This window comes from Protomyctophum parallelum, assembly GCF_964188405.1.
Source record: "Protomyctophum parallelum genome assembly, chromosome: 14".
Taxonomy (NCBI): domain Eukaryota; kingdom Metazoa; phylum Chordata; class Actinopteri; order Myctophiformes; family Myctophidae; genus Protomyctophum; species Protomyctophum parallelum.
Window position 1 is genome coordinate 40,877,709 of NC_139709.1, and position 27,533 is coordinate 40,905,241.

At 44.8% G+C, this 27,533-nt stretch overlaps 2 protein-coding genes across 3 annotated transcripts in view; both read right to left on the reverse strand.

The window, feature by feature from the left end:
- myripa (myosin VIIA and Rab interacting protein a) overlaps window positions 1–27,533 on the reverse strand; it is a 43,439-nt gene that overhangs the window by 13,895 nt on the left and 2,011 nt on the right. Inside the window, exons 3-5 of the mRNA XM_083781920.1 lie at window positions 8,586–8,807; window positions 3,192–3,328; window positions 1,698–1,775 (exon numbers count right to left, since the gene is read on the reverse strand). Of these exons, the coding sequence (XP_083638046.1) occupies window positions 1,698–1,775; window positions 3,192–3,328; window positions 8,586–8,807 (437 nt within the window). The remainder of the gene's footprint in view (window positions 1–1,697; window positions 1,776–3,191; window positions 3,329–8,585; window positions 8,808–27,533) is intronic.
- On the reverse strand, window positions 21,477–27,199 carry LOC310870652 (uncharacterized protein). Of its 2 annotated transcripts, XM_083781921.1 has the most exons (9): window positions 27,133–27,199; window positions 26,002–26,068; window positions 25,613–25,713; window positions 25,101–25,235; window positions 24,627–24,736; window positions 24,001–24,054; window positions 23,607–23,825; window positions 22,838–22,933; window positions 21,477–22,295 (listed from the first exon to the last, which is right to left on the reverse strand). In XM_083781921.1, the coding sequence occupies exons 6-9, from the start codon at window positions 24,052–24,054 to the stop codon at window positions 21,996–21,998; spliced, it is 669 nt and encodes a 222-aa protein (XP_083638047.1). In that variant the 5' UTR covers window positions 24,627–24,736; window positions 25,101–25,235; window positions 25,613–25,713; window positions 26,002–26,068; window positions 27,133–27,199; the 3' UTR covers window positions 21,477–21,995. The 2 variants fall into 2 exon arrangements, with proteins under 2 accessions (XP_083638047.1, XP_083638048.1); XM_083781922.1 differs by lacking the exons at window positions 24,627–24,736; window positions 25,101–25,235; window positions 25,613–25,713; window positions 26,002–26,068; window positions 27,133–27,199 and having other exon boundaries at window positions 24,001–24,240.

Sequence of the window (27,533 nt, forward strand, 5' to 3'; positions counted from 1 at the left end):
TAGCTTACATAACGTCTTAAGACGAGGACTCAAGTCTAAGATGAACAGCTCATCAGAGATAGTGTAATCTCCTTTGTAATCTCCTTTTTCTCCTCCAAAGAAGATGATACGATCTCCCACAATGCAACAGCACATACCATGCGTTGGACATGGTCCTTTCCACTTGGGCTCAACCTTCTTCCAGGAGAATGTCTCTGGACTGAATTTCCACACATCATTGAAGTACTGGTTATCGTTACAGCCACCAAATATGTACAGCTCTCCATTGTAGATAAATGCTGAATGACACCAGCGTCCTTCTGGTAGAAGTTGTGCAGAAGGTGTGTTCAGCCAGACGTTGGTCTCTGCATCAAACACTCTGATGGTGTTGTAGCCCCCCTGGGACCTCCTGCAGCCGGATACAAACATCTTGGTACCAATGATGGTGGCAGAGTGAGCTGATAAATAAAGAGGTGGAGTTCCTCTGGTGTTAATTAAAGTCCAGACCATTGTGCTGGTGTCCAACTTGGACATGTCATTAGTCAATGCGGTCAGCTGGTTCTGTCCTCCATGGATAAACATGACCTTCTCCAACACACAGGCTGAGTGGAATCTCCTCACCTCTGGAACATTCCCAGAAACCCTGGGTTGGAACCATCTGTGGGAGTCGACATCAAATGCATAAAGCACATTGCAGTAAGGATCGCCTCCCCAGATGTAGACTGTATCTTCAACCAACACAGCTGTGTGGCCAGAGCGCATGGATGGAACCTCAAGGTAACTATCTCCTCTTCCTGGAGGTAATTTCTTCCAGCATAAAGACACTGTGTTGAGGACATGGACATCGATCTGCATGTTGTGTAAGGTCACTAGATCACACCAGCCTCCAAAGGAATACAGTTTGTTCCTCACTGCTACAGCAGCATGATATACTCGCTTTGGTCCTCCTGCTTTGGAAACGGTCCAAGACAACATTGCTCTGTCTGTCTGTCTGTCTGTCTGTCTCTCTCTCGACGTCTACTCTACAGTCATTTTCAACACGGTGCATCATCTTATATCTTCTGGTGTGAAATCACACGAGACACAAACTGTTGCCATGCACGCCTTAACGACGCCAATTAGTGCAACCTTTGAACTATATTGCTGTATTACTTCATTGCGGCTACCTTGGGGTCTATGGATCTATGGGTCTTCCACACGTATAGCATAGTATAGTATATATGTATAGTTTATAGTTTCATGATAAATGCTTTTTATGTGATGCATTCCCATGCTTTTTTGTTCTTGCGTAATGTAAGTCACTCTGGATTAAGAGCGTCTGCTAAATGCCACGGAATGTGATGTATGGTGATAACAGTGCCGCTCACGTCACGCGGGTGTGATATTTTTCTCCATATCACTGTGTGAGAGACAGTCCACTGAGCAACTCAAAGTGAGGCTGAATGACAAGCATTTAGCATTCTGGCTCTTTGAGGGGAGCTAGCGCCCCCTATGGCCAGCTTGGTGTGTTTGTGTGTTCTCAGGGGCGGCCTTAGGAATCTGGAGGCCCATTTCAAGACCAAATATGAGGCCCCCCACATACCTATGACATCATTATTTTGTTGAGGCCCCCCTGAGGGTGGAGGCCCGTTTCAATTGAAACTGGTGAAACATACTTAAGGCCTCCTATGGGCACTGTAGAGAGCTGTGGGCTTCCCATGAACATCAGCAGTGCTCACCTTCACTTTGCCTGTAGAAGGAGTCGCTCCCACAGATGCTGCCCTCATTGCAGAGACTATCCTCATAGGCACTGCCCTCTGCGCACATACCAAGGAAGACACACATGAACACAGCAGGTTTCCCTTTAGTAGACGTGATAAAACAGACAATAATCTTCTATTCCTTAGATCAGCTTATATCAATCACAGGTGTGTTATTTGTTTAATACAGTGATCCAGCATATCTGTAGCTGAACGATGAAGGGCGCTGCTTAATTTCCTTAGGGCTTCAAATCTTAGTTACAATGAGAATGAGCCAACAGTTGAACTTTCAGGTTGGACGGGGCCAAACGTAATTGATGCTGGTCCCAGTTTGACATGCATTAGTCCACGGGCCCCATATGATTTCTATCTCTGCAGGACTCCAATCTACACTGTAAAATATTCCGTGATAATCCAACACATTTCTACACTAAGGAATGTATTGGGTCCCCTAAGTATTCATTATTTGCCTTGGGACCCCCTAGAACCCCTGAAGGATCCATGAGAGTCCCTTGACCCCATGTAGAGAACCACTGCAATATAGCACACTTAAAGATAGACACTGTGGTCTCCGCTGTTTTCATGTCATGTACAGTTGTATGCTTGCTCAACAATGCAGTCATTTGTGGTTATGCAAGTGCATTAGAGCAGTCTTGTGTACGGTATTACCAGGGAACCTGATCCATGCACAGTAGACCAAAGTTAAGAGGTGGGCAGCCGATACTAAACAGGGTAATTTCTTATCATGTGTAAGGGCCAGGGAAACAACTTAAACCAATTGCTATCAATTTAAAAAGAATACAAATGCCGGTAGGATTATTCTGAGATCCTTTTGCTGCCAAGTAATCCAGGGGATAACAGGGGATATATTTCCTGATGAAATACATTTTTACTTTTCACAATAATTTATAAAATACCATTGTTAATGCATGGAGGCATTATCAAAGTGCCATTTTGAGACAAGTTTAGTTACAGTAAGTTACAGTAACAAAGCAATATGTCACAACTAGTAAGAAAGAAGAACCTCTATCGTACTGTATATGCTATTCTTCACACAATAGACATAGCCCAGAGTACATCTCTGGGCATTGTTGAGTCACTGGGCATTGGCACAATGTTGAAGGCAAATGTTGCACTGCTGCAATTACTATTTCCATGAATGCCCAAAGCTTTGAATTCTCAAATGTCATCTATATTATCTTCTTAGCGCTACTCGGACTGTTCACAATTAGTCTACCAAGCCTTTTTGTGAGTCAGTACATCCACTTAGGATATCTAAGATATTGTCCTTCATTGTTTAACAAGGCAGATCAGTGTGGTATAGTATGTGTGTAGTATGGTGTACTGTACGGTATATGTTTGCTTATCCTCTTGAGATGAAATGTTTGGACCAACCAACAGACTCACAGAGTGGCTTATACTAGTTGCATGGTCGCAACTAATAACAGTGGTGTGTTGCTGTAAAGGACTTACCAGTGAGCTCAGACAGTGCACCGTGCTCTGCCAGGTGCTTCTTATAAAGGGTCTTCAGCACCTTGGCACTGCCAAATCTCTTGAAGCGATGCTTCACGTTGGTGTAGAACCACTCCAAGGACTGTGTCTTCAACAGCCTTCAACACAAAGACCGGTACAACAAGAAGAAGACAGATGGTAGCAGCTGCTTTGAATTCAATGCTCAGGGATAGTTCCATACATTTATTGTGTGAGCTGGGCATTGAACCAAGATAAAAAATGAAGACGCTCGCACACTGTGGGCTCCGATGCTATGAAAAGTGCCTTTATTTGCACAATAACAGTCATCTTATTGTGATTGCGAGCGTCTTCATTTTTGAGTGGTGCAACCACTCCCTTACGGAGGTATGTGTGTAGGTGGGTGGCTGGTTGGCTGGCTGTGTCAGAGCACGAAAACAGCATGGTTGTTTTTCACCACCTTTGCGCAACCTAACACACACACACACACACACACACACACACACACACACACACACATATTAACTGTATGATTTTGGTTGTGCCAGTACAGTACAGTGACAGTACAGTACAGTAGAGGGTACAGTAGGGGGACCCCCACACGGTAGCCTGAGCTAACGTGTTAGGTTTCTGGTCTAGAGGGGGTGGTCGCGGCTCAGATTTGCGCATGCCCTGATTGGATCTCATCGATCTGTCCGTCACCCCCGGCCCCTCCTCTCCCCCATAGTGCAGCGCTACGTCACATCATTTGGAGCGACTACCACCCGGAAGGGTTGACTCCCACTTTTAGACCAGAGAGGCCAATGCGTTCCTCCAGGCTTTCAATTTTTGCACCAACAAAAATGAAAGCCTGGTACCGAGGCTACCCACACGGTAACTCTGTCATTTCTCTACCGTTACGGTCGCGAGGCAGCTTGCCGGGAAACCGGGCCGGCACCCTGGGTGCGTTCCTGTGGGTCTGGAACAATGCCTGTATTTATCAGGTGAATTGACTGTGTACGTACTGTAAGTTGAAATAGTGAAACCTGATTAAGCATACACTTCCTATTCTGCCAACGCTAGTACACAGCCCAGCTGTGAAATGTATTATTATTATCTCCACCAGGCCAAAGGCAAAGGGGGAGCTGTCTGTCTGTCTGTCTGTCTGTCAGTCTGCCCTCTCACAAATGTATTCTATTTTTGGGCAGGTTCCCAGTGGACCAATGAAATAAACACACACTTTTGTTATATAAACCATATGGTATAACTGTAACTTTCTAGAACTTTTACACTAGAAGTCAATAGAGGCCAGTTTACCTATGGTGATGGCTGACATCATAGATTGTGCTCCACTTTCTATGTATTATTATTAGTAGTAGTAGTACCATCATTGGCCTTCAGTTAACGTCTTTTACTGAGCAGGCTGACTCACATAAACACCAGACGCTGCGTGTCCACCGCCCCCCACCACTTAACCCCCTCCCCCCATTAGACCCCTCATTAGGTGCTTAGCAACACACGCTGACAGGAGACTTAGTACACCGCAAGAACTGATACTGCTGACGAGCGTAGCATACTGTATGTGTGTGTGTGTGTGTGTGTGTGTGTGTGTGTGTGTGTGTGTGTGCGCACACGCATGTGCTCCATGTGATCTGTTTTTCACAGATGTATGCAACTTCTAAGTAAATGACATGCTTCAGTCTGTGTGCTCGATGCACAAACTGTCCCGATATATCCTCCAAATGCAGTTGCAGAAAGCGACCATAACTACGGCATACGGCCGTGGGGCACATTGCACGGAGGTTTACAAGACGCCAGGGCAATAATCCAATGAATAAAACATGTGCTTAATGAGTGGTTAGATCCAACACACATCCCTGGGGGTTGCACATGACCTATACCTATAACTACAACTACACTGTGCACAGCTGACTGATAATACATTCTTTTAACGGTGTGACTAGTCTATACCGTATAGGTGGAACACCGCAGTGTGTGTGTGTGTGTGTGTGTGTGTGTGTGTGTGTGTGTGTGTGTGTATTGGTCTGTCTGGAGCTAATCTCGCAAACCACTAAACTAGAGCAATCACTGCGATCAGAAGTTTGCACACATCCAGTGGGTTGCACACATCCAGTTCCTCGCTGGTGCTGGACAAAAGGTTGATACAGTGAAGAAGAAAGAGAAGTCCGCACACAGCTTCAACTCCACGGTGTTTTATTCTTTTAAAACACCGACATACAGTACACAGGCACAACGCCATGCGCCCGATATGATGAAGGCCAGCTATGGCTGGAGGCAGTATAGAAACCATTTACTGCATGTTGCTGCATTGTAAGGGTACCTAGACATGCAATGCCTCATGGCTCGGGAAAGGCTTATATTGTATAATGGGGCTCTGATCAGGCTGAAACCTTTTTTCTTTTAGCAAAATAAATGAATAAAATTGGCATCAAACTCAGGGGGGGGGGCGTCAAGCCTAAGCCTGACCCCTGGGTGTCATGGTATCTGTCTGTGTCTCCAGAGACACACACTGACCTCTGGGTGTCATGGTATCTGTCTGTGTCTCCAGAGACACACACTGACCTCTGGGTGTCATGGTATCTGTCTGTGTCTCCAGAGACACACACTGACCTCTGGGTGTCATGGTATCTGTCTGTGTCTCCAGAGACACACACTGACCTCTGGGTGTCATGGTATCTGTCTGTGTCTCCAGACAGACAGACACTGACCTCTGGGTGTCATGGTATCTGTCTGTGTCTCCAGACAGACAGACACTGACCTCTGGGTGTCATGGTATCTGTCTGTGTCTCCAGAGACACACACTGACCTCTGGGTGTCATGGTATCTGTCTGTGTCTCCAGAGACACACACTGACCTCTGGGTGTCATGGTATCTGTCTGTGTCTCCAGACAGACAGACACTGACCCCTGGGTGTCATGGTATCTGTCTGTGTCTCCAGACAGACAGACACTGACCCCTGGGTGTCATGGTATCTGTCTGTGTCTCCAGAGACACACACTGACCTCTGGGTGTCATGTTATCTGTCTGTGTCTCCAGAGACAAACACTGACCTCTGGGTGTCATGGTATCTGTCTGTGTCTCCAGACAGACAGACACTGACCTCTGGGTGTCATGGTATCTGTCTGTGTCTCCAGACAGACAGACACTGACCTCTGGGTGTCATGGTATCTGTCTGTGTCTCCAGACAGACAGACACTGACCTCTGGGTGTCATGTTATCTGTCTGTGTCTCCAGACAGACAGACACTGACCTCTGGGTGTCATGGTATCTGTCTGTGTCTCCAGACAGACAGACACTGACCTCTGGGTGTCATGGTATCTGTCTGTGTCTCCAGACAGACAGACACTGACCTCTGGGTGTCATGTTATCTGTCTGTGTCTCCAGAGACACACACTGACCTCTGGGTGTCATGGTATCTGTCTGTGTCTCCAGACAGACAGACACTGACCTCTGGGTGTCATGGTATCTGTCTGTGTCTCCAGAGACACACACTGACCTCTGGGTGTCATGGTATCTGTCTGTGTCTCCAGACAGACACACACTGACCTCTGGGTGTCATGTTATCTGTCTGTGTCTCCAGAGACACACACTGACCTCTGGGTGTCATGGTATCTGTCTGTGTCTCCAGAGACACACACTGACCTCTGGGTGTCATGGTATCTGTCTGTGTCTCCAGACAGACAGACACTGACCTCTGGGTGTCATGGTATCTGTCTGTGTCTCCAGACAGACAGACACTGACCTCTGGGTGTCATGGTATCTGTCTGTGTCTCCAGACAGACAGACACTGACCCCTGGGTGTCATGGTATCTGTCTGTGTCTCCAGAGACACACACTGACGGCCAGATGGCCAAATTAAAGGCTTTAAGTCACAGTCATCGCATAACACGGTGGCTCTCAATAGTGTTTGCATTTTACAATGTTCCGAAAGTCTGAGGCTGACATTTTACACACACACACACACACACACACACACACACACACACACACACACACACACACACACACACACACACACACACACACAAAGACTGAAGTCAAGTCATAACATTACATGACCGCCTACTCCTACAAAACTGCAATCACGCCGACAGCCCACACACACCCTCCTCCACCACTAATCCTTTACACACCTCCCACAGAACACCTTCCTCACCGCTCGCCCTCTCCCTCGTCTCTTCCACCGGCTGCTGTGTTGAACAACACACCCAACTAACCCTATAACCACTGTCACCCCAAACACCACCACCACCACAACCACCACCGCTCACATCACCCAGCACCACCTACAGTATGTATGCATGCTTCATTTAGATTTGGCTTGACATTGTAGATGTTGGGTTCACGACACACCGGCACACAACTAGGTTTGAATCAGGGATGATGCAAACGCCCTGCACAGTCCAGGTGGTGCACAATTCAGTCGTGCAAACACACACAGTAAGAAGATGGGCTGGGGTCTAATGACAGCGTGGCTGTGTCATCAGTACCATGTGGCTAGTCTATGACATCAGTCGCCTATGACCCATCTATGACATATGACTCCGTATTTGGGCAAGGTTTAAGCTGGATCCAACCTCTACTGACGTCTTCCATTCCATTCGATTTTTTTTAGCGTTACTGTAATTTCAACGCAATTTTCAATGCAACACCAATACTGCAAATCCAACCACTCAGCCTTTTAACTCCACCACCACTGCCACCATGAATAATCCCAACCAATATGAGGCTAATGTTCTAACGCAAAACAAAGTTCTCTCATTAAGTTCTATGTGCCCCTGGGTTCATTTGGGTCAATTGTCTGGGTCAGTCTCTCAGACTGATATTGGTTTGGTTTTCCTTTTTTTCCAGTATCGGCAATTAAATGCAGTCGATGATTTTTCCCCAATTCTTAAACACTTTCTACCTGGTGTCCCTATTCTGGGCATGTTGATATAGCGAAAAAAAAGTTTTAAAACAACTTTAATCCATTTTGGACGGGAACCCCTTTTGGTGTTAGCATTATGTTATGCTTTAGCTATTGAAAAATAGCAGATCTACAAGCTCATAGCGCGCCACCGAGTGGCGCGCTACGAGCTTGTAGGTCTGCTATTTTTGAAAAAAATGACTGACGACTGACATAGAAACATAGCTTTTTCAGAAAACTGTCAGGATGTAAAAGACATTTTTAGAATCCGAATGTCAGAATGGGTTAAATATATATTTTTCTATATCTTCAAAAATAGCATGTAGATTAGATATTTTTGTAAAGATTTTGGAATAGGGCTTACAGTAAGTGGTTAAAAAAAAGTTAAATGAAATATCAGTAATGGTTGCAGGGGATCGGGCAACGGACGGTCGGGGCTCTACTCAGGGTTCTGGGTGAACAGACCCCATGCCCCCATGCAGGCAGCTTACCGTCTCTTCTGGCAGGAGGAGCAGATCCAGACTCCATCCTGCTTGCTGTAGACGCAGCAGGCCTTGCACACGTTGTAGCGGCAGCCGTGGCACTGCCGCCGGGGCCTGAGCAGGAAGGTGAAGGGGGAGCAGCAGCGGATGCAGCAGCGCTGGTTGAACAGGCTCTGGCGGGACAGCAGGAGGCAGCGGCTGACCTCCTCGTCCAGCTCCTGGCGCAGCTCACTGTGAGGGAGAGAGAGAGAGAGAGGGCGGGTAGAGAGAGGGAGAGAGAGAGCGGAGTGAGAGAGAGGAAAGGGTTAATTGGATGAAAGGGATAAAGAGAGGAAGGGGCGGTATGAAAGAGAGGAGAGAGTGGTATGAGAGTGATAGAGAGAAAGACAGACAGAGAGAGAGAGGAGAGAAGACAGACAGAGAGAAAGAGAGGAGAGAAGACAGACAGAGAGAGAAAGAGAGGAGAGGAGACAGACAGAGAGAGAAAGAGAGGAGAGGAGACAGACAGAGAGAAAGAGAGGAGAGGAGACAGACAGAGAGAGAAAGAGAGGAGAGAAGACAGACAGAGAGAGAAAGAGAGGAGAGAAGACAGACAGAGAGAAAGAGAGGAGAGAAGACAGACAGAGAGAGAGAGGAGAGAAGACAGACAGAGAGAGAGAGAGAGAGAGGAGAGAAGACAGACAGAGAGAGAAAGAAAGAGAGGAGAGAAGACAGACAGAGAGAAACAGACAGAGAGAGAAAGAGAGGAGAGAAGACAGACAGAGAGAAAGAGAGGAGAGAAGACAGACAGAGAGAGAGAGGAGAGAAGACAGACAGACAGAGAGAGAGAGGAGAGAAGACAGACAGAGAGAGAGAGAGAGGAGAGAAGACAGAGAGAGAGAGAAAGAGAGGAGAGAAAAGTAAGTGGGGAGAGAGGGTGGGATGAGAGAGAGAGCAAGAGCAAGAGAGGCAGGCGAAATATTTAGTTGGGAGAGATGTAGAAACGGAGAGAGATGTGGAAACAGGGTGTGAGATGGAAGGGAAGAGAGGGAGGATAAAATGGGGATGGGGGTGTTACTGTTACAGTAACAGTAGTCAGTGTTACTGACTAGTACTACTGCTGCGTTTGACTGTGCATATTGCATTGTTTCGCTAAAGTGCCTAAAAGACCCACTGGAGGCAGTACCAAAACAGTACAATTACCATGATATAGTGTGCTTATGACACACACACGCACGCACGCACACACACACACACAGAACTAATTCCTCTAAAGCGATGAGCGATTCACTGGCCATCAAGACTTTAACATCATCCACAATTTTTTTTTTCCAATAATATTTGTATTGATTTTTACATTTTAAGACAAGACAGGAAAAACAAAACAAACAAACAAAAACAGACAGCTCAGGCGCGTTGTGGAACAAAGGACACAATTATACACTTACACCAAAGAAATAAAGTGCAAAAATAATATACAAATATGGACACATTTGCAGTTTGGTGCTTGAAAGTTTAGATGGGTTAACAACTCCAGGAGGGGCGTTATTTAATCACACTTAAATTAATCCATTTTGGCCTGACCTCAACATTTAAAAGAAATCTTCTAAATCCTCCAGTTTTCAGAAATAAATATTTTCACGAATTTTCAAAAATAGCAGACCTACAAGCTCGTAGCGCGCCACTCGGTGTGTGTGTGTGTGTGTGTGTGTGTGTGTGTGTGTGTGTGTGTGTGTGTGTGTGTGTGTGTGTGTGTGAAGGTTAAACTATACAGAGGCTGTGTTGAATAATACATCACTGGGTTTTCTTCAACAGAGCTGGAAGCCTCCCTGTGGCTAGTGTGGCTACTGAGCGTGCGGCTTTTATAGCTCATTTAAGCTAGTTGGCACATTCTTATCAAGACTGACTTGTAGTGAAAATAGCGGAATTTAAACATCAAAGTATAAAGTGTCACTTGCATTTCCATAGCGAGAGAACAGATCATATATGAACATTAGTTTATGCAGTGACATATACCCAAACATGCACTTTTGCAGGTGACAAATCAATTAAAACCTCCGTTTTCATAGATAAGACAGTATTACCAAGAAACCCATATTTCACGATTCACATATACTGTAGCAGGAAGGGTGGAATAAATTGGGTGGCTAGCCGTCCTCCACATTAGAAAGAACTGCATCACTCACATCTGAATAAATGATTCCTCATTAGGTCTACAGATCAAGTCTGACAAAGTAAAGAGAGAGCGAGAATAGAGGTAATAGCGTCATGGTGAAATTCATTTTAACCTGTTTGTCATATCCTTATAGGAAAAGAAAATAGCACATGGACTGTATTTACTATATAGCACATTTCTTCAAAGCACTTTACAATGTATTTCACATTCAACCGCTCACACACGACAGCAGAGGAAACCATGCAGGGCAGTGAGGGCACCAACTAGCTCATTTGGAGCAGTTAAAGGTTCAGTGTTTCGCTCAAGCACACTTCGACTCACAGTCTGGAGAATCTGCCGATTGAACTGGGAACCTTCTGATTCCAGGAATCATGCTATAGTTCCAAACATTGGAACTTCCTCATTGAGATAGAATGAGAACTTCTGCATTCCATTTTCACAATGGGAGTCTACGCTAGTGACGCAACTCTCTCTCTCCATCCGAGTCTGGTGTAGGCTACAGTATACCCCACCCCTAACCTCGCGCCACCAGTCTTTCCACCTCGGAGTAAAGCCTGGTATTCGTTCCAAACTGGTGGTTTCAGTTTGCTGGTTCTGTTTTTTCGGCACCGCTTTGTTTAGGTTCCCCCTATCCCCATTAAAATGCTGAATCGAGTAGGCCTATAACTATACTAGTTTAATCTCGCCAGTCGCTGCGAGTTGGAATAGAAGATGGATATACTGTACCAAACAAACTATTCATATAAGCTAAACTAAACTACGCTGCATCAAGGGGTTTATTGGGTACTAGGCCCTAAAATTATAATGCCCATTATTCTGGGTAACGCTGGTTCCGGTATTGATCCCAGGCTACCCTACCCACTACCCCTGACAAATAGGGCTCCTCCAAGAGTTATGGAGTAACTCTTGGGGGGCCAGAACACTCTGGCAGAGAGTGGTCTGTCTGATTAGTCAGACCACTCTGGCAGAGAGTGTTCTGTCTGACTAGTGCTGAAGCCATTACTGCAGACTCTGCAGAGTACAGTATGTGTGGTACAACACATGTACAAACATACTAGACACACAGACTCACACACAACCGCACAGTGGGTGCACTGCACAGCACTATAACAACTAGTTCAGGCAAGATAGCATTTATAGCAAGATTGCAGTGCAAGACATAGCACAAATGTCTCGTGCGCACACGCACACACACACACACACACACACTGTTGTAATGTTATAATCACAAGCCTATGACATACATGTCCTGGAATCATGACACAGCAAGAATGTCACTCAGCAGCGCCTCTAGCTATATACTGTAGCTATACACACACAGGGGGGCAAATGCACAAATGTCCGGGGTGGAGATTAGTAATCAGGATTATAATTTTAGCATCATTTTGTGCAGCCCTAGTGTGCGCAAAAGTGTATTTTGCTTAATTACAATGTCAGTCAAACACTGTAAAACAAATAGCATACAGACAGAGCAAGGGATTGCAGGATGAGTAATGAAAGATGACATTCATTTTAAAGTGTGTATTTGTCTGCATCTACATGGCATGCTAGCATGAATGCCATTCAGGCATTCAAATGCAAGAGTTCTACACAACTGTTCAAAGTGGCCCACTTTCAGAGATTATAGGCAGCATTGCTCTGCTCCATACAGTGCATACTGTGTACAGTTACAGTATGTTGCATTCTTCAAGTAATCTCTCACTTCACAGAGGATTACATGAAAAGCTTGGCTGTAAATTCATATAGTATAGTTCAACACCATTATCAGGTACAAAGTAGGCGTATGTAGTTACTATCAACATTAGTTCAACTCTTAACGAGCTTACACTTAAGACGGAGGGTGGAGGTTGGAGGTGAGATTTATTGCAGATGAATTGATTACAGTATGGAGCTGGGATTGAGTGAATGGACAAAGAAGTGACTGACAGTATGATACAGAATGATAACAGAATGATGACAGTATGAGGAGGAGACAGTGGAAGGGCTTTGGCGTGGGCCCCCTGGGGACGGACCAGAGCCTCGGTTCGGATCCTGCCTGGCGGAGGCAGGGGGGGCTCTTGAGCCTGCCCCCCTGGGGCCGACCTGGTGGAGCCTGCTGCTGGGCGGTCGTCGGGGAGGTGGCGGGTACCTGAACGGAAGCACAGATGAGCGAAGGGAAGTGAGGACCGTTTATAAAGGGGTGCGGACAAGGTAACGCAGATCTGATTGGAGCAGACGGATGATGGAGCATTACAGCTCTAAGTTGAACTATCGTTAACAACTAAAACTTCAACTCTTAACGAGCTTACACTTAAGACGGAGGGTGGAGGTTGGAGGTGAGATTTATTGCAGATGAATTGATTACAGTATGGAGCTGGGATTGAGTGAATGGACAAAGAAGTGACTTACAGTATGATACAGAATGATAACAGAATGATGACAGTATGAGGAGGAGACAGTGGAAGGGCTTTGGCGTGGGCCCCCTGGGGACGGACCAGAGCCTCGGTTCGGATCCTGCCTGGCGGAGGCAGGGGGGGCTCTTGAGCCTGCCCCCCAAAAGGAATTAAATAGTGCGCGCCTGGAGGAATGGTGCAAACGTCTGGAGGAAGGAGTAAATTAAGGTTTACCTGGAAGGGACTATACAAACGATGTTGGAGAGATTCCCTCGACGAGCCGGGGCCTTTAGCGAGAAGGGATCCGTGGGAGAGTGAGGAAGGCCCCGCGCCGTTGGAGCCTCACGACGGCTGGTGCCGCCGACATGGGAGCCTTCGCGGAAGGGGCTTGTGGGAGAATGGTTAATAGGTATGGTTGGTAGGCGAACAGCCCGATGGTTAGCGAGCCTCTGGATGGTTGGCCGGAAATCGTTTGCCGGCGGAGTCTGTTTGGGATGAGAGTAAGGTTGGTTAGCATGGCATGAATGAAACGTGAATGGAATGATTGTTTAGCAGGCGTCCTCTCGACAGAGGGCAGTGAGTGAGAATTTGATTAGCAGGCGTCCTCTCGACAGAGGGCAGTGAGTGAGAATTTGATTCGCCTGGCGGGACAGGGAGACTCCCGACGGAGGAGGCCTGCGTGGCCGGAGGACGGGTCGACCGTCGTTTTGGAGGAAGTGAGTGGGCGTCCTGGAGAGGGAGAACATGTTTAGAAGAGGGCAGAGGAGGAGGTACCCGCCACCCGACACATCCACCAGTCAATGTAGGTACCGCGCTGGAAGACACCATGGACTTCTGGGCATCGAGCACGGAGGCGGAGGAAGGTCTGACATAGGAGGAGAAGGCGGAGGACGACCAGTGGCCCGAGGCTTGCAGGATCAGGACGGAGACGCTGCTGGCAGCAGCGGTGGTGGCGGCTCCGATTCTCAGGGAGTGGCTGGAGTATAGCGGTCAGGAGGGAGACCACATCTTAGGAGCAGCGAGCGTAGATGGGAGGCGAACTCTCTACGACGACCTCAGACGAGCCCTCCAACGACGACTCCGGTCATCTCGGTCCTTCGTACATCTGGCCAGCTCCTTTGTGCTTCCGCACCGGTATCTTTCTTTAGTGCGTCTGCCTAGGAAGGTGTGGGACGTCCTCTCGATCGACGCCCAGCGTTGGTTCCCGCGGTGCGGCCTTGGCCGGGAGTTCTCGATGGCGGTGGCAGTGACCAGCTAGTCTCCTCACTGCTATCTTCTCTGTTATACTTGGTAATGGCCCGTACGGATGCTCGTTGGTGATGTGCTCATCCTGGTTGATGTCAAGTACCACGGAGACATCCTGGTGCAGCACCCGTCCAGGGATTTCCGTGGGGCGGAAGTGTCCGGCATTCACGGCCGAGGAGGAGGACGGTCTCCGCAGTAGCAGGGAAGAAACTGGTCTTAACGTGGAGGGGGAGGAGCACGGAGGAGAGGTACCTGACCACGGTGCCGGACTAGTAGACGCCATGGATCTCTGGGCATCGAGCGAAAGCTGGGCGTCGTGATGTTTGACGAACGCGGCAGACCCGAGGGGAAAGGTTTGACGAACATAGGTTCTTGGGCTATGGCTGACGCAGTGGACGTGGAACCGAAATTATTAATAGTGATATGGCCGACTGCGGGAAACTATTCCGCTTGGAATTCCCCCCCAAAACTGAAGTGGGAGCGTAGCACGGTGGCCTGAGCTCTCCGAGCAACGGAGGCTGTGAATAGGTTATGGCTTAATCCATTTAGGCCTAAGGCGGATTCTAAAAACGCCTCTGAATCCTGACCTAAGGTTTCTGAAAAACTTAAAATATTTATAAAGCAGCATCGAAATTTTACATTTGAATACTGTACGTACTGTATGGGTTCCCGGCCTGAGGGGGTAAGATACCGATAGGGGTTCCCGCCCGGAAATGGGTTGAGGTGAGTGGTTTGAGACGTTGAGTGGGTGGTTACCTATGAGTTTAGACATTACGGCGCAGTTGAGACGTTGCGGTGCGTGGCTGTCGAGCTTAGCTGGTGCAGTGCATGGCTGCCAGAGAGTTTAGCTGTTGCAGTGCGTGGCTGCCGACTGAGTTTAGCTGTTGCAGTGCATGGCTGCCGACTGAGTTTAGCTGTCACGGTGCGTGGCTGCCGGCTGGGTTTGGCTGCTGCAGTGCGTGGCTGCTGATGGGATTAGGCTGCGGTGGATGGCTGACGAGTTCAGCTCGGTGGGGGTCCGTGTTGAGGCCTAGCCGGGAACCTGGCCTTCCAGGCATGCGTGAACAGTGCTCGTTTCCCTGATGATCGCCGAGCAGGTAGCTGGACAGGAGGGGCACAAGCATGGAGTTAGTATGGTCGGACCGACGTGGCAGTTGGAGTGAGAGTAGAATATTAAGACTTAATTGACGGGAGAAATAATGCAGTTGACGGGTGAGTAACAGAGAAAATCTTAATTAGGTACGGCTCGGTGAGCACGGTCTCGCCATCGAGAAGGTCGACATAGGCGGACCTGAATCCTGAGAGAAGACAGACTATGCGCCCACTGCGCGTGAATGAAGTGGAAAGCGAGCTACGCTTTCTAACCATGTGTTGAACCGAGACGTCAGAGACACGTACTTCCCACGGATTACAACTGGAGATTGAGAACGTGACCCGTGGCGAAAACTCCCATATCTGCTGGGCGAGGTACGACAATGTGCAAACGCGGCAGCAGATTTGAGATTTGCTGTGAAAGGAGAGGAATACCAGATGGAACACGGCCGCCCTGAAGACAAGCCATTTGTATGTTTGCACTATACCTGCGTCGAGTTAGCGTGACTGACGCGTTGAAAGCTCGAGTTAACTAGGTGATGAAAGGTCAAGTGAACGAGCGGTGCCGGCATGAACATTAAATGCCGTGAATGATAGGAACAGAGTGGCGTAAAGAGGGACAATATGGCAAGCATTTTCCCTTCATTGACAATGTAATAATGGAGCGTTCTTGAGGGTCTAACGTCGATCAGGGGGTTAGACATGGAATGAAAACCCGGGAATAAACCACAGCAAAATGTGACTTATTGAGCTGATAGTGGGAGCTCCGACCTGTGAAGCTCACGGCTTGTAGATCAGCTATTTGAACGTGTTCACACTGACCTGGCCTCTCTTTTCTCTCTTCTTCTCCTCTTTTTACTTTGTTTCTTTTCCTCCTCCTTCTCTTTTTTCTCTTTCTCCCTTTCTCTCTTCTCTCTTTTTCTTTTTCCTATGATTACGCTCAACATCTCATCACAATCCACATGATTGAAGCATGAATCCAGAGCACTAGTAGATTGCCAGGGCATGAATGAATGGGGCACCGAGTTGCCATGTTGGAGGAGACAAGCGCCAGGTCCGCGAAAACAAGTCACGAAAACTAACTTGAATCATTATGAAAACGATCCGACAGCGTCAGATAATTTACCAGCATGTAACACTGAGGGTGCTTCGAATGAACCGTGGGTTTAAACAACGGCGTCCACCCGGCAAGTGATTAAATAAAACAAGCCTGAGACGCTTATAATGAGCGGACGTGGCAACCTGACGGCACCGGACATGCTCAGAGTAGTCTAGGAGTCTAAGATACGATAGTGGTGACGCTAGTGTAGCGCCGGCCGCAGCTAGAAGAAAATGCAGGCTTTAGACTCTCTTTATAAGGATAGATGACGAGGAGTTTATCATTGGAACGCCACCGGTCGCTCCGTTTATTATTATTCCATCCAACAGCTCATCACAGCCAACACTGGCGCATCACAACACTGCGTCATCAAAGCACGCCAGCCTTCAGGCAAAAGCAAACGATCCTCGAGCCTACACTAGTGTTGACTCCCGTGGCAACGATGGAATGCGGAAGTGCTCGTTCTATCTCGGGGGAAAGTTCCGCCAAGGAACAAAAAGTTTGGAACTAGACAAAGCGTGTCGCCACTCTACACTGTGGACGAACTAAAACGCCGTGTATGATTTTAGACCTGCAGCCTGATCTATGCTACGTTCACAGGATGACCAGTAGCTTACTGCCGTGAAAGCAACGTTTAATGCATGATCGCCCAGACGCCACCTGAAGCAGTAGCGAGACTCGTGGCATGAGGCATTAGCAGCAGTATACACTATACAGCATAAGCAGCCTGTAACGGCAACGCACGACATACAAAGCACTGAGTAGCAGCAAGCAAGCAGGATAAAAAGTGGCGATTGCGTGCGGAGGCAGCATCGGAACGGAATCGAAATGAGGCTGTTAGCAGTTACGTTTGTTTGAAGGTTGAACCAATTAGGTGGATAAATAGCAGTGGCGAGCAATTAGAATGATACTGTATCTGATGGAGGCATGCAGGGCCTGGGACGCTGGCGAAACACCCGTCGGTGTGTCCTGGGATGAAAGCTGCGACCGTGGAGAAGTTTGTTGACTCTTGAACTTGGATGGAAATGACGGACGATGAAGGTGAGCTGCGAGCTCGATCGTGTCTGTGTGCTACCTGTCACCTGAACGGAAGCACAGATGAGCGAAGGGAAGTGAGGACCGTTTATAAAGGGGTGCGGACAAGGTAACGCAGATCTGATTGGAGCAGACGGATGATGGAGCATTACAGCTCTAAGTTGAACTATCGTTAACAACTAAAACTTGAATTACCAAAATGAAATCCTCGCTTTCCAGTGTTAAATTCCTTTCATTGTCACTAGGAGATTTTACAGAGTACAGGTTAGCATTTCAAGGTAATTCTTCTACTCAACACTGACCACTGTCAGCCTGTAGTAATAATATTATGTAATATTATACCGTATGTATTTACTCAAGTTTTAGAATCACTGGAACTATCATGAGAAAAATGATTCATCTCATGTGAGTGTATTTACACTGTTTACTATCCAGAACTATCTTGTTGTTAATTGCAGAATTCATAAAGGCATGGTGCTAATCTAGACTAGTTATTATGAGTCCACTCCACTACAAGCTGCTAAAAATTACAGCATCTAGGATCATAATCTGAGGGTCCCTGGCTCCTGCACACTGCTGCGTTTTTCGGATTTTTAGCAGGGATATGAATGAAGAATTGGGGGAAACAGAAATGCACGCTGGCTGAATGACATGAGGGTCACTCATGATCAGTGATCACTTGGATTATATTCAACGATTTGTGCCTCATTTTCACGATATTTAAAAAATAGCAGACCTACAAGCACGGCGCGCTATGAGCTTGTAGATCTGCTATTTTTCAATAGCTAAAGTATAACACAATGCTTAGTTAAAACACCAAAAGGGTTTCCCGTCCAGAACGGGACGTTTAAATTTTACCTTGCCTTTCTCTAGAATTCATAATGCTTATATTAAAACAAAAATATTATACAAATGGATCATTACAAATGTTGCAACTTGCAAATCCAGCCAATTACAGTATATCTTCAAATTACCTTGGGAATTTTGGTGTTGGAGGACACAAGCCAGCCTCCACACTAAAGCACTCTTATATATCTCAAAGGAATTGTCCCGCAATTAATTTTATCTTGGGTGTGTTCAGGTCCGTTACAGTGTTATCTCAACCACATTCCCAAATTCCAGTAATGCGCCAACTGACAGATGTGCGCAGAAGAATAACATTTTGTGAGGTAAAGGTCAGCAGCGCTGACACTAGCACATGAAACAAGATTAAATGCTACCATCTTGTCTCCTCTCATGCATTCATTGTGCAGGACATTGTAGAGTCACTGTGCAGTGATAGAGTATGACGACTCAACCATGTTATTCTTGCCCCCGGAACAGTTACTTGTGCTCAGAAATTCCTCCTATTTAGGCAAGGAAAGGTGGGAGTTCTGATCAGATAAGTACACAAACAGCCATAAAAAAAGACCCTGAAAGGCATAATGTATTTCTTATGCTTTACTGATTACTAAACTACAGATTATTATTACACATACAGTACTGCCAGATTCTGTTTGTAAGGTTCATTCTTTGCCAGACATCATTGAACCATTTACTTACATTGAGACAGGCTTCTCATAAGACCAGTGTCGGACATATTGTTATTTCTTCCAAAGCTAATTTTACATCATCACCTTAGCGGTCTGTTTGAGGTGCTGTAGATGTGTTGTTGAGGACTTTGCACCTCCCGCACAAAGACATCAGTTTGCTCTTAGGAGGAGTTATAGGATTTTCTATCATGACACGGTGGAAAATTACCAGTAGGCAGTATAATGAAAAACAGTCATTTGACTGGCCATGAATGAATTCATCTGCATTACACCCACTGACAATATATTGAGTCCCTCAAACTTTTTAGCCTAAATGTCTGACTGTACCTGTGCTGTTTACATTGCTGTCTAATAAACTATTCAATCAATCAATACAAAATCTGACCACTGAGCCGAAGGTAGAAAAACACCAATTGACAGTGCTTCAGATCACTATGTCTCGTTGTGCTATGGTTTGCAGTTGAAAATGTATGGAAGTACAAAAAAAACAGATGTCAATGTTGTTGAACTATAAGATAACTATAAGATAAGATAACTATAAGATGGCAATTTTAAATTTGGCAAAAACTAGATGTAGTCTGTCATCACACTACTTAAGACATACACACAAAGTAGCCAGCCTATAGTGTGCAAACTATACAAATAGTACTAATTTACTATTGATAACTGAGGATTGAACAGGGAGTCACAGACGTAAGCTACAAGTTTGATTTACATCTTTCCACCTCAAAGGCTTTGATAATGCCAATGGCTGACAGTACCTTAATACCAATCAGTACAAGTATGAGAGACAGGTGAAACAGAAGGGTTTCCAAGTAGACCGTTAGGCAGAAGCTTTTGAAAATTGTGCTAAGCAACAAATCTGTCCTGAAAGACTACACTTCAACACATAGACCTGGCGGCTCGTGGGGTGACCTGGTAAGCTTCCAAATCCCATACGGCCTCTCTACCCTACCCACTCAGCTATGGGCGCCCACAATGCACACCACCACCACAATGATAGTTTTGAGTCCCTGTCTCTGTGCATGTTACATGTGCATACATACTAGTCCCCGGATACCACTACAGCTTTGACGACCCCAAATACTGTACAGCACGTCTAGAGAGGAAGTGAGTCATAATAGTAATACAACAGGAAAGGGCAGTCACTTCCTGCTCAGTGTTCTGGGGACACACCATGCAGAGTGCAGGGGTGTGATGGGAAATCTCCATTGATTTCTAACAATACCTGGAATGCGAACTGAGCATGCTATGAATACTTATGGCATAAAAAGCATAGGCATGAGTTTAAGATATAGATTCATAGGTTCTGTATTTCAATGTGCCCCCATTCAGCTAATACACTGGCCCAGGGCACAGCACCAATAAAGCGACAATTTGTCACAATACAAAGAAAAACAAACACAACATGAAAACCATTCAATCTGTGAGTCATTCACAACAAGAGAGGGAGAGAGGACAGCAACTAAAAGAAAATCAATGGCAACAACAAGTGAACCTACACTCAGAAAACAGAAACTACTATCTACCCAAATATATTGGTGAATCATTTTTACACCCTTAATTATCGAGTAAACTTGACTGCTATGAAATCAAGTAAAATCTACCTTAAAAATTAAGTAAGTGCAAGTAATATATTAAAGCAGGTTGAAATGACAATTATTGAGTAGATAAAATTAATATGCATTAGCACCTTGAAATGACAATAATTGAGTAGATAAACTTAATATGCATTAGCACCTTGAAATGACAATAATTGAGTAGATAAACTTAATATGCATTAGAAAACCTAGGTTAAAATTACATATAAATTTGAGTATATGGGATTGAAATTGATAGGTTGATTTAACTATATACGAGTGTATGATTTAATAAAATATATGCGTTACATTTACTCAATATTTTAACTGTATTCAACTCATAGTATTTTAATCAAAAAGGAATTCTGTATTTACCTTTGTCAAAGAGAATACACAATGCAATTATACAGATAAGTACGTTTTTAATTGACCAAAGTGAACATTCAAGTATTAAACATTCACATACTGTATGGGAGGAAACAGTCTGGCCACACGAAACAATGTGCAAATTACAATGTCAGCAAATACATTTTAAGAACATTAAACATTTCCTACTATGGCAGGTAAATAAAACAAAACAAAAGTCCACGCACACTATAGTTGAGAGGACAAACATGATAGGATGGTCATTTGACTTTTTTTTTTAGTCAAGGCTGGGTTTAATGAATTACCTGCCGGTGTCCCACCGAAACTATACCGTATACACACACGCGCAGTCGCGCACGCACACACACAATTTGATTGTCTACCCCCCCCCCCCCCACACACACACACACACACACACACACACACACACACACACACACGTCACACTATACTTGACATAAACATTTTAGGTTTAGGTTAATTAATTTGCCTGCATGCCGGTGTCTAGCACCCAAATTAGCCGATCTACAAACATGCGCACACACCTGAAAACACAATTTGATTATCTATACCACACACACACAATTTGATGTGCTTGGAGCAATCAATAACCCATTACTGTATAAGAAAAAAAAAGAAAAAGCAGGAAGGTCAAATGGGGAAGAATTTCTTAATATAGAAAAAATAAAAATAACGTTTACTGTCTATCGGTGAGGTTTGTACAGATTAATACATTCTAATTGGCTATATGCACTGTGTACACATAAGCACCTCCACTTCAAAACAAGTCTGTCAGACGCACAGATCTGACATGCTGCTGTATGCTTTATACAATAGGCTTTCCTTTTGAACAGTGCAGTATCAGTCAGTGTCGTATGTGATGTGGTTCCCTACTAATCTGTTTCCACTGAAAACATTCAAACTGAAGTTGTCAGTCAGGACACTAGCCAAGCAGACAGTTTTTCAGTGTCTGCACTTTGGGTGTAAGCTGTTGAGGGTCTAGTCCAAGCAGTACCTTTTGAAAAACCTCCAAGATGTATTTGAACTTCTTGGGGTACTTCAAGTCAAACACGTAGGTCAGTCCCAGGAGATAGCAGCAGGCTCTGCTAATATCGCCGAGGTTGTTGAGGACAGGGATGCCCTCAATAACAATACCTACATCAGCAGCTGGTGATTGAGTTTGCAGACTGTAGATAGTCATCAGTTCCCCCGACAACTCCTCTTCTACATCGACACCAGCATCCTGCACACATTGTAAAAATAGAATCTCATGAATGAAAACGTAATGATGATGTTCACGGTATTATCATTCTAAACAGTTACTACTGTTGCACAATTCCCTGCTCTGGGTGGGACCTCCGTCAGTGTCTTGAGTTTGCAATTGAAAACGTTTGCTGCCAACCAGTTGAAGAAATCACAGATTGAGGCCAGATTGAGACCATTCATGTTCATGGAAGAAGCTTGTAAACATGTATTCTATTGCCAATTTGTGACCTTGTAGATCTGCTATTTTTGCTGTACAACATGCTTCCATAATTAAGACATGCTGCCGTCTATGCTGTGCAGACCTGAGTGTATCGTGACCTTACTTAGTATGTAGGAACACATGTCTGAACTGCAGTAGCACTAGACATGCCATCTCACAACCTGATTCTCTGGACACTTTCTCACAAAACAAGCTCCTCACTCTGCCGTTCTTGGCACGTTTGAGATATTGTCTCACAATTAGCCATGATGATGACATTAGTTAAAACTACAAATTGTTAAATACTTTATTTTACTAACTTCAACGTCCTTGATCAGGGCACCAGGCTCTTCTCCCAGATGGTCGATGAGGCACTTGATCACGATTCCTCTGGTTAGCTGTATGGGGTTTCCACTCTGCAGACAAAGTTTTATCCTTAATACAATGCATTACTTTGCACATTCAAGCTGGGCTTTTGTTTACCAACTTTAAAGTCTACCGTTTCAATTGTCTGCACACAGTTTTAGCATTTAGGGCCCCATTTCCACCAGTGCTAAACACATTATCCCGAAACTTCTTTGCCTTTTTTACTCTTTTGAAAAACAAAATTGGTCAACTAGCCAATCTAAATGAACAAAAATGTTTTTCAAAATAGTAAAAAAGCAAAGAAGTTTAGGAATAAGAGGGGTTTAGTACTGACAAGACTATTAAGACATGCATTTCGTCTATCAGGGAATGGACAGGACAGAGACATAGTGATGACTGTTTAGGATACATTAGTATCTAAAGTAAGTGATCGTAATTAACTTAATGGGACTGATCTAGGACATTTGACAGGTTTGCGTTACAGGCAAGATACTACAGTGGAAGTCAATGAGGAACATTTCTCACCCGCATGTGAAGTTACAACATGTCAAGGAAATTACAACACAAACTTTGTTCTAGCTTTTTAAAGTGAATGAATACCGAGAATAGAAGATCTGCAAGTTCACAGACTTCAGTGAGATGCAATGTGAGCTTGCATATCTGCTATTTTCTGATTTAGAAGCCGTTTTTAAGAATCATCCTCAGGTCTAAATGGTTTATTACCTGAAGCAGAGCACTCTTCTTTGCCCGATGTGGCTCTCCTACAGCACCTCTCTTAGATTGGAACATGGACAGCAGTTTAGGTGTGTAGAGGTCCAGTTTAGGTGTGTAGAGGTCCAGTTTAGGTGTGTAGAGGTCCAGTTTAGGTGTGTGGAGGTCCAACATCTCCATGAATTTCGGCTCAAGCTTCATTGTAGTGATCAACTTGAACTCTGCGCTGACCTGAAAAACAGATGAGGGGAAGGGAGAAAAACAAAACACATTGTGATCTTGTACATCCATTTTCCACCACTGTTGCTCCAGGAATGGGTACAATTGGTTAAATACAATGTAAATGTGTGTCACATGCAGGATGTCATTTCTGTTGAACCCTGCTACAAGAATCCAATTTACTCACTTGTGAAGCATCAAACAAGGCCAGCCATCTCTCCTTTACATCCTTGACGCTCATCTAGAAGAGATACACTAGGTGTTAACAGGGAACCAACAGACTGATGTAATGTTTCTTTCAAAAATGAGTTTGACTAATATTTGTCATACCAACTAATCTATAAAAATCACACCTGTGTGAACTGAGCGATGCAACTATATGCATCGTACTGTACTGTACAACTCATACTCTACAGTATAACTCGTACTGTACACTGTACTATGGCTGCTGTGTGTGTGACCTGAATCAGCCCAATCAACCCCAATTCGTACTCATCAGGACATACATATGGACATAGCAGTTGGAGCCGTCAGGCACCACTCAAATCCATATCACTGATAAACTACATCTACTGAGTCCCAACTGTAAAATCTCAATGATTCAACATTTTAATTATCCTCCTCAAGGATCAAAATATTACACAGGGAAGAATTATTGAAGCAGCTGTGTTCATATAAGGCAGCGAGCAGACAACGCAGTGGTAAATGAATAATATCTGCAACACAATGTTTCAGGAATATAGTTGAATAACTGTATAGAAAGGTTGTAAAACAATTATTAAACAGTGTCCTGCCAGTAAGGTATCCAGTCACTTGTTTGTCCAGACTGTTGAATTGCTGTCTGTATGAGTCTAGATGCCTGGGGGACAGCCACCGGGAGGCAAAGAGGACAGCATACCGGGAGACAAAGAGTTGAGGTGTAGCTGGAAGACATGGACAGTAGAAAATAAGACTAAATACACAAAAATGAAACCCTGTTAATTTCCCATCAGGCACACTGTTCAATCCTTAGCTCTTGTCAATACTTTGCATTGATTCAATATTTATAAATGCCACAAAGACTAATAGTTTAAAACCCCCAAAAAGCTGAAATTGCAGATTTACAAGCATGCACACAACGCATCACAATGAGACATGCTGTGAGCTTGTAGATCGGCTATTTATTGCTACTTTAAGCGAGCAGACAACGCAGTGGTAAATGAATACTATCTGCAACACAATGTTTCAGGAATATAGTTGAATAACTGTATAGAAAGGTTGTAAAACAATTATTAAACAGTGTCCTACCAGTAAGGTATCCAGTCACTTGTTTGTCCAGACTGTTCAATTGCTGTCTGTATGAGTCTAGATGCCTGGCCCTGGGGGACAGCCACCGGGAGGCAGAGAGGACAGCATACCGGGAGACAAAGAGTTGAGGTGTAGCTGGAAGACATGGACAGTAGAAAATAAGACTAAATACACAAAAATGAAACCCTGTTAATTTCCCATCAGGCACACTGTTCAATCCTTAGCTCTTGTCAATACTTTTCATTGATTCAATATTTATAAATGCAACAGAAAGACTAATAGTTTAAAACCCCCCAAAAGCTGAAATAGCAGATTTACAAGCATGCACACAACGCAATGAGACATGCTGTGAGCTTGTAGACCGGCTATTTATTGTTACTTTTGTGCAGACACTGTAGTATTGGTGACAAAACATCAAACGTTGAAATATGGAGATATGAGGTTTCTGCCCAACAGCAACGATGTATATATGAAATTATGAATACATTGTGTGTGTTTTTTACGGTTGTTACCTCCTGGAACCCAGGTCAAGCAGTGGTGAGGCTTTATTGTTGGCAGCAGCAGGGAAGGAGAATCAAACAGAGAAGGAGCCAGACATTGATGCCTACAGAGTCTACAGACAAATATGCAGACATGCACATGATCAGACAAAGCAACATACATTTTTATACAGGACTTTAGTCCATAAATAGTCAAATACCTAATCTTGCGATCACAGTCACACGGACAGATGCAAAGATACAGTCTAGTCTACTATTATTTTGTAATGGAAGTGAGCGACATGAAGATACAGCCAATGTTTGTAGCTTTGTATCTTTTGCATCTGCCAGTGTGATTGCAGCATAAGAAGTTGGCTAGTAGTAGGCTAGTACATAAAATGCCTTAATGATACTGGACTTACAGGCTATAGTTGACAATGTCCACTCTGTCTGATGTTGGCTCTTGGCTGCAGTGATTTATTCAACAGTCTACAAAACAAACATTAACCAACATTAAACTGTATACTTTACACCGTATACTTTAAAAACATAAATGTGGAAATATAGCTCATCTACAAGCTCACAAGCAGGCTTGAGTTTTTAGAATGATTACTTTTGCTAACAGACATTTAGCACTGATCTAAATGCATTTCGTTACATGCAGTTTATAATTCCAATGATTGTGTTGGATGACAATGTCCACATGTAATTGCACTGTCTGACCCTGCCTGCAGATTTATTCACCGCATTCTACCGCAAACTACGCAGCTGCGTAGAGGCCCCAAGAGTTCTCCCTGAAAAATGTTTAATATCGCAGCCCCGCCAGCCCGTTCCGCCTATTGCGGTCGGTTAGGGGGGGCTCCGACGGCCCATGGCGTCGCTTCCTCAGCGTCACTTCTTCATGATCCTCCCCCGTTAAGCGACGCCCGGTCGCGGCCGTCCGTCCCGTCGTGGGCTCCCCTGTTGGTCTATGTCCCCCTTAGCAAAAGTAATATTTCTAAAAGCTCAAGCCTATAGCCTATACTGCTGGTCTACGTAAAACATGAACCGCACGCAGGCACCGCAAAACAACAAGCTTATCGTCTAACGTTTACTGTATAGATGAAGCATGTTTAGTTTAGTATTACAGCATAGAATTCAACATAATAAATAAGCCCGCGTTTATAGCGGCCATTTTGATAGTTCTTTCAGTGAGCCATACATACAATCGTAAGTCAAATGAACTACAATTACCATGCAGCCCTGAGCCCTTCCCGTTCGGCGCGAACTTTCCCTCGCAAATAATGTGTAGGCTATTCTATGCATTTTAACATGATATTGTGTATATGTACATGGCTGAAACATGTGTAGTTTATGTGTATAGTGTCGACGACCACAGGCGTTACGTTATGGTGGGGCTGAATGAAAATTAGCATGCACTCTTTAGTCTTGACAGTTGTTAGTTTTGCTAGCCCTATACGAGCGTCATGTAAACCATGGCTTTAGTCCGGTCCAAAAAAAAAGTATGAAGACACGGTCAACATTTAATTAACATTTGATAGCTGGCTACTTACCATGAAGGAGAACTTCTCTTGTAACTTCACTTGCGTGGCGCGGCTCAGCTGCTGCTTCTGCTGTAAATTTTGTAATGGCTGCCAGCCTGCCACTCGGGATGACTCGTATCGGTCCGGCTTTCATCGCTGTTATGAACTCTGGCCAATAAGAGGCAGGTAGGCGTGTCTAATGGGTATCTTAGATCATTTCAACCCAATATTATTAGTAGATACCGTATCTACTAATAATATTGGGTAGGAATGAGTAATAATTACATTTCTTCAAACTGATCTGTATGATTACTCCATTCTCAAATATTATGATGGAAACTTACTGAGACTTGTATATATATTTGACCAATATTACCAGTTTGGCATATACTCATTTATTTTCATGAAATTAACTAAAACAATAGATGTAC

What these genes read in the sequence shown, in the direction of transcription:
- LOC310870652 (XM_083781921.1), bottom strand. Translation starts at nt 24,054, where the DNA reads ATGAGCGTCAAGGATGTAAAGGAGAGATGGCTGGCCTTGTTTGATGCT. An exon ending in AGAAGAGTGCTCTGCTTCAG is followed by an intron (nt 22,934 to 23,606) that starts GTAATAAACCAT and finishes CTTTGTCTGCAG; the next exon opens with AGTGGAAACCCCATACAGCT. An exon ending in CCCTGATCAAGGACGTTGAA is followed by an intron (nt 22,296 to 22,837) that starts GTTAGTAAAATA and finishes CAATGTGTGCAG; the next exon opens with GATGCTGGTGTCGATGTAGA.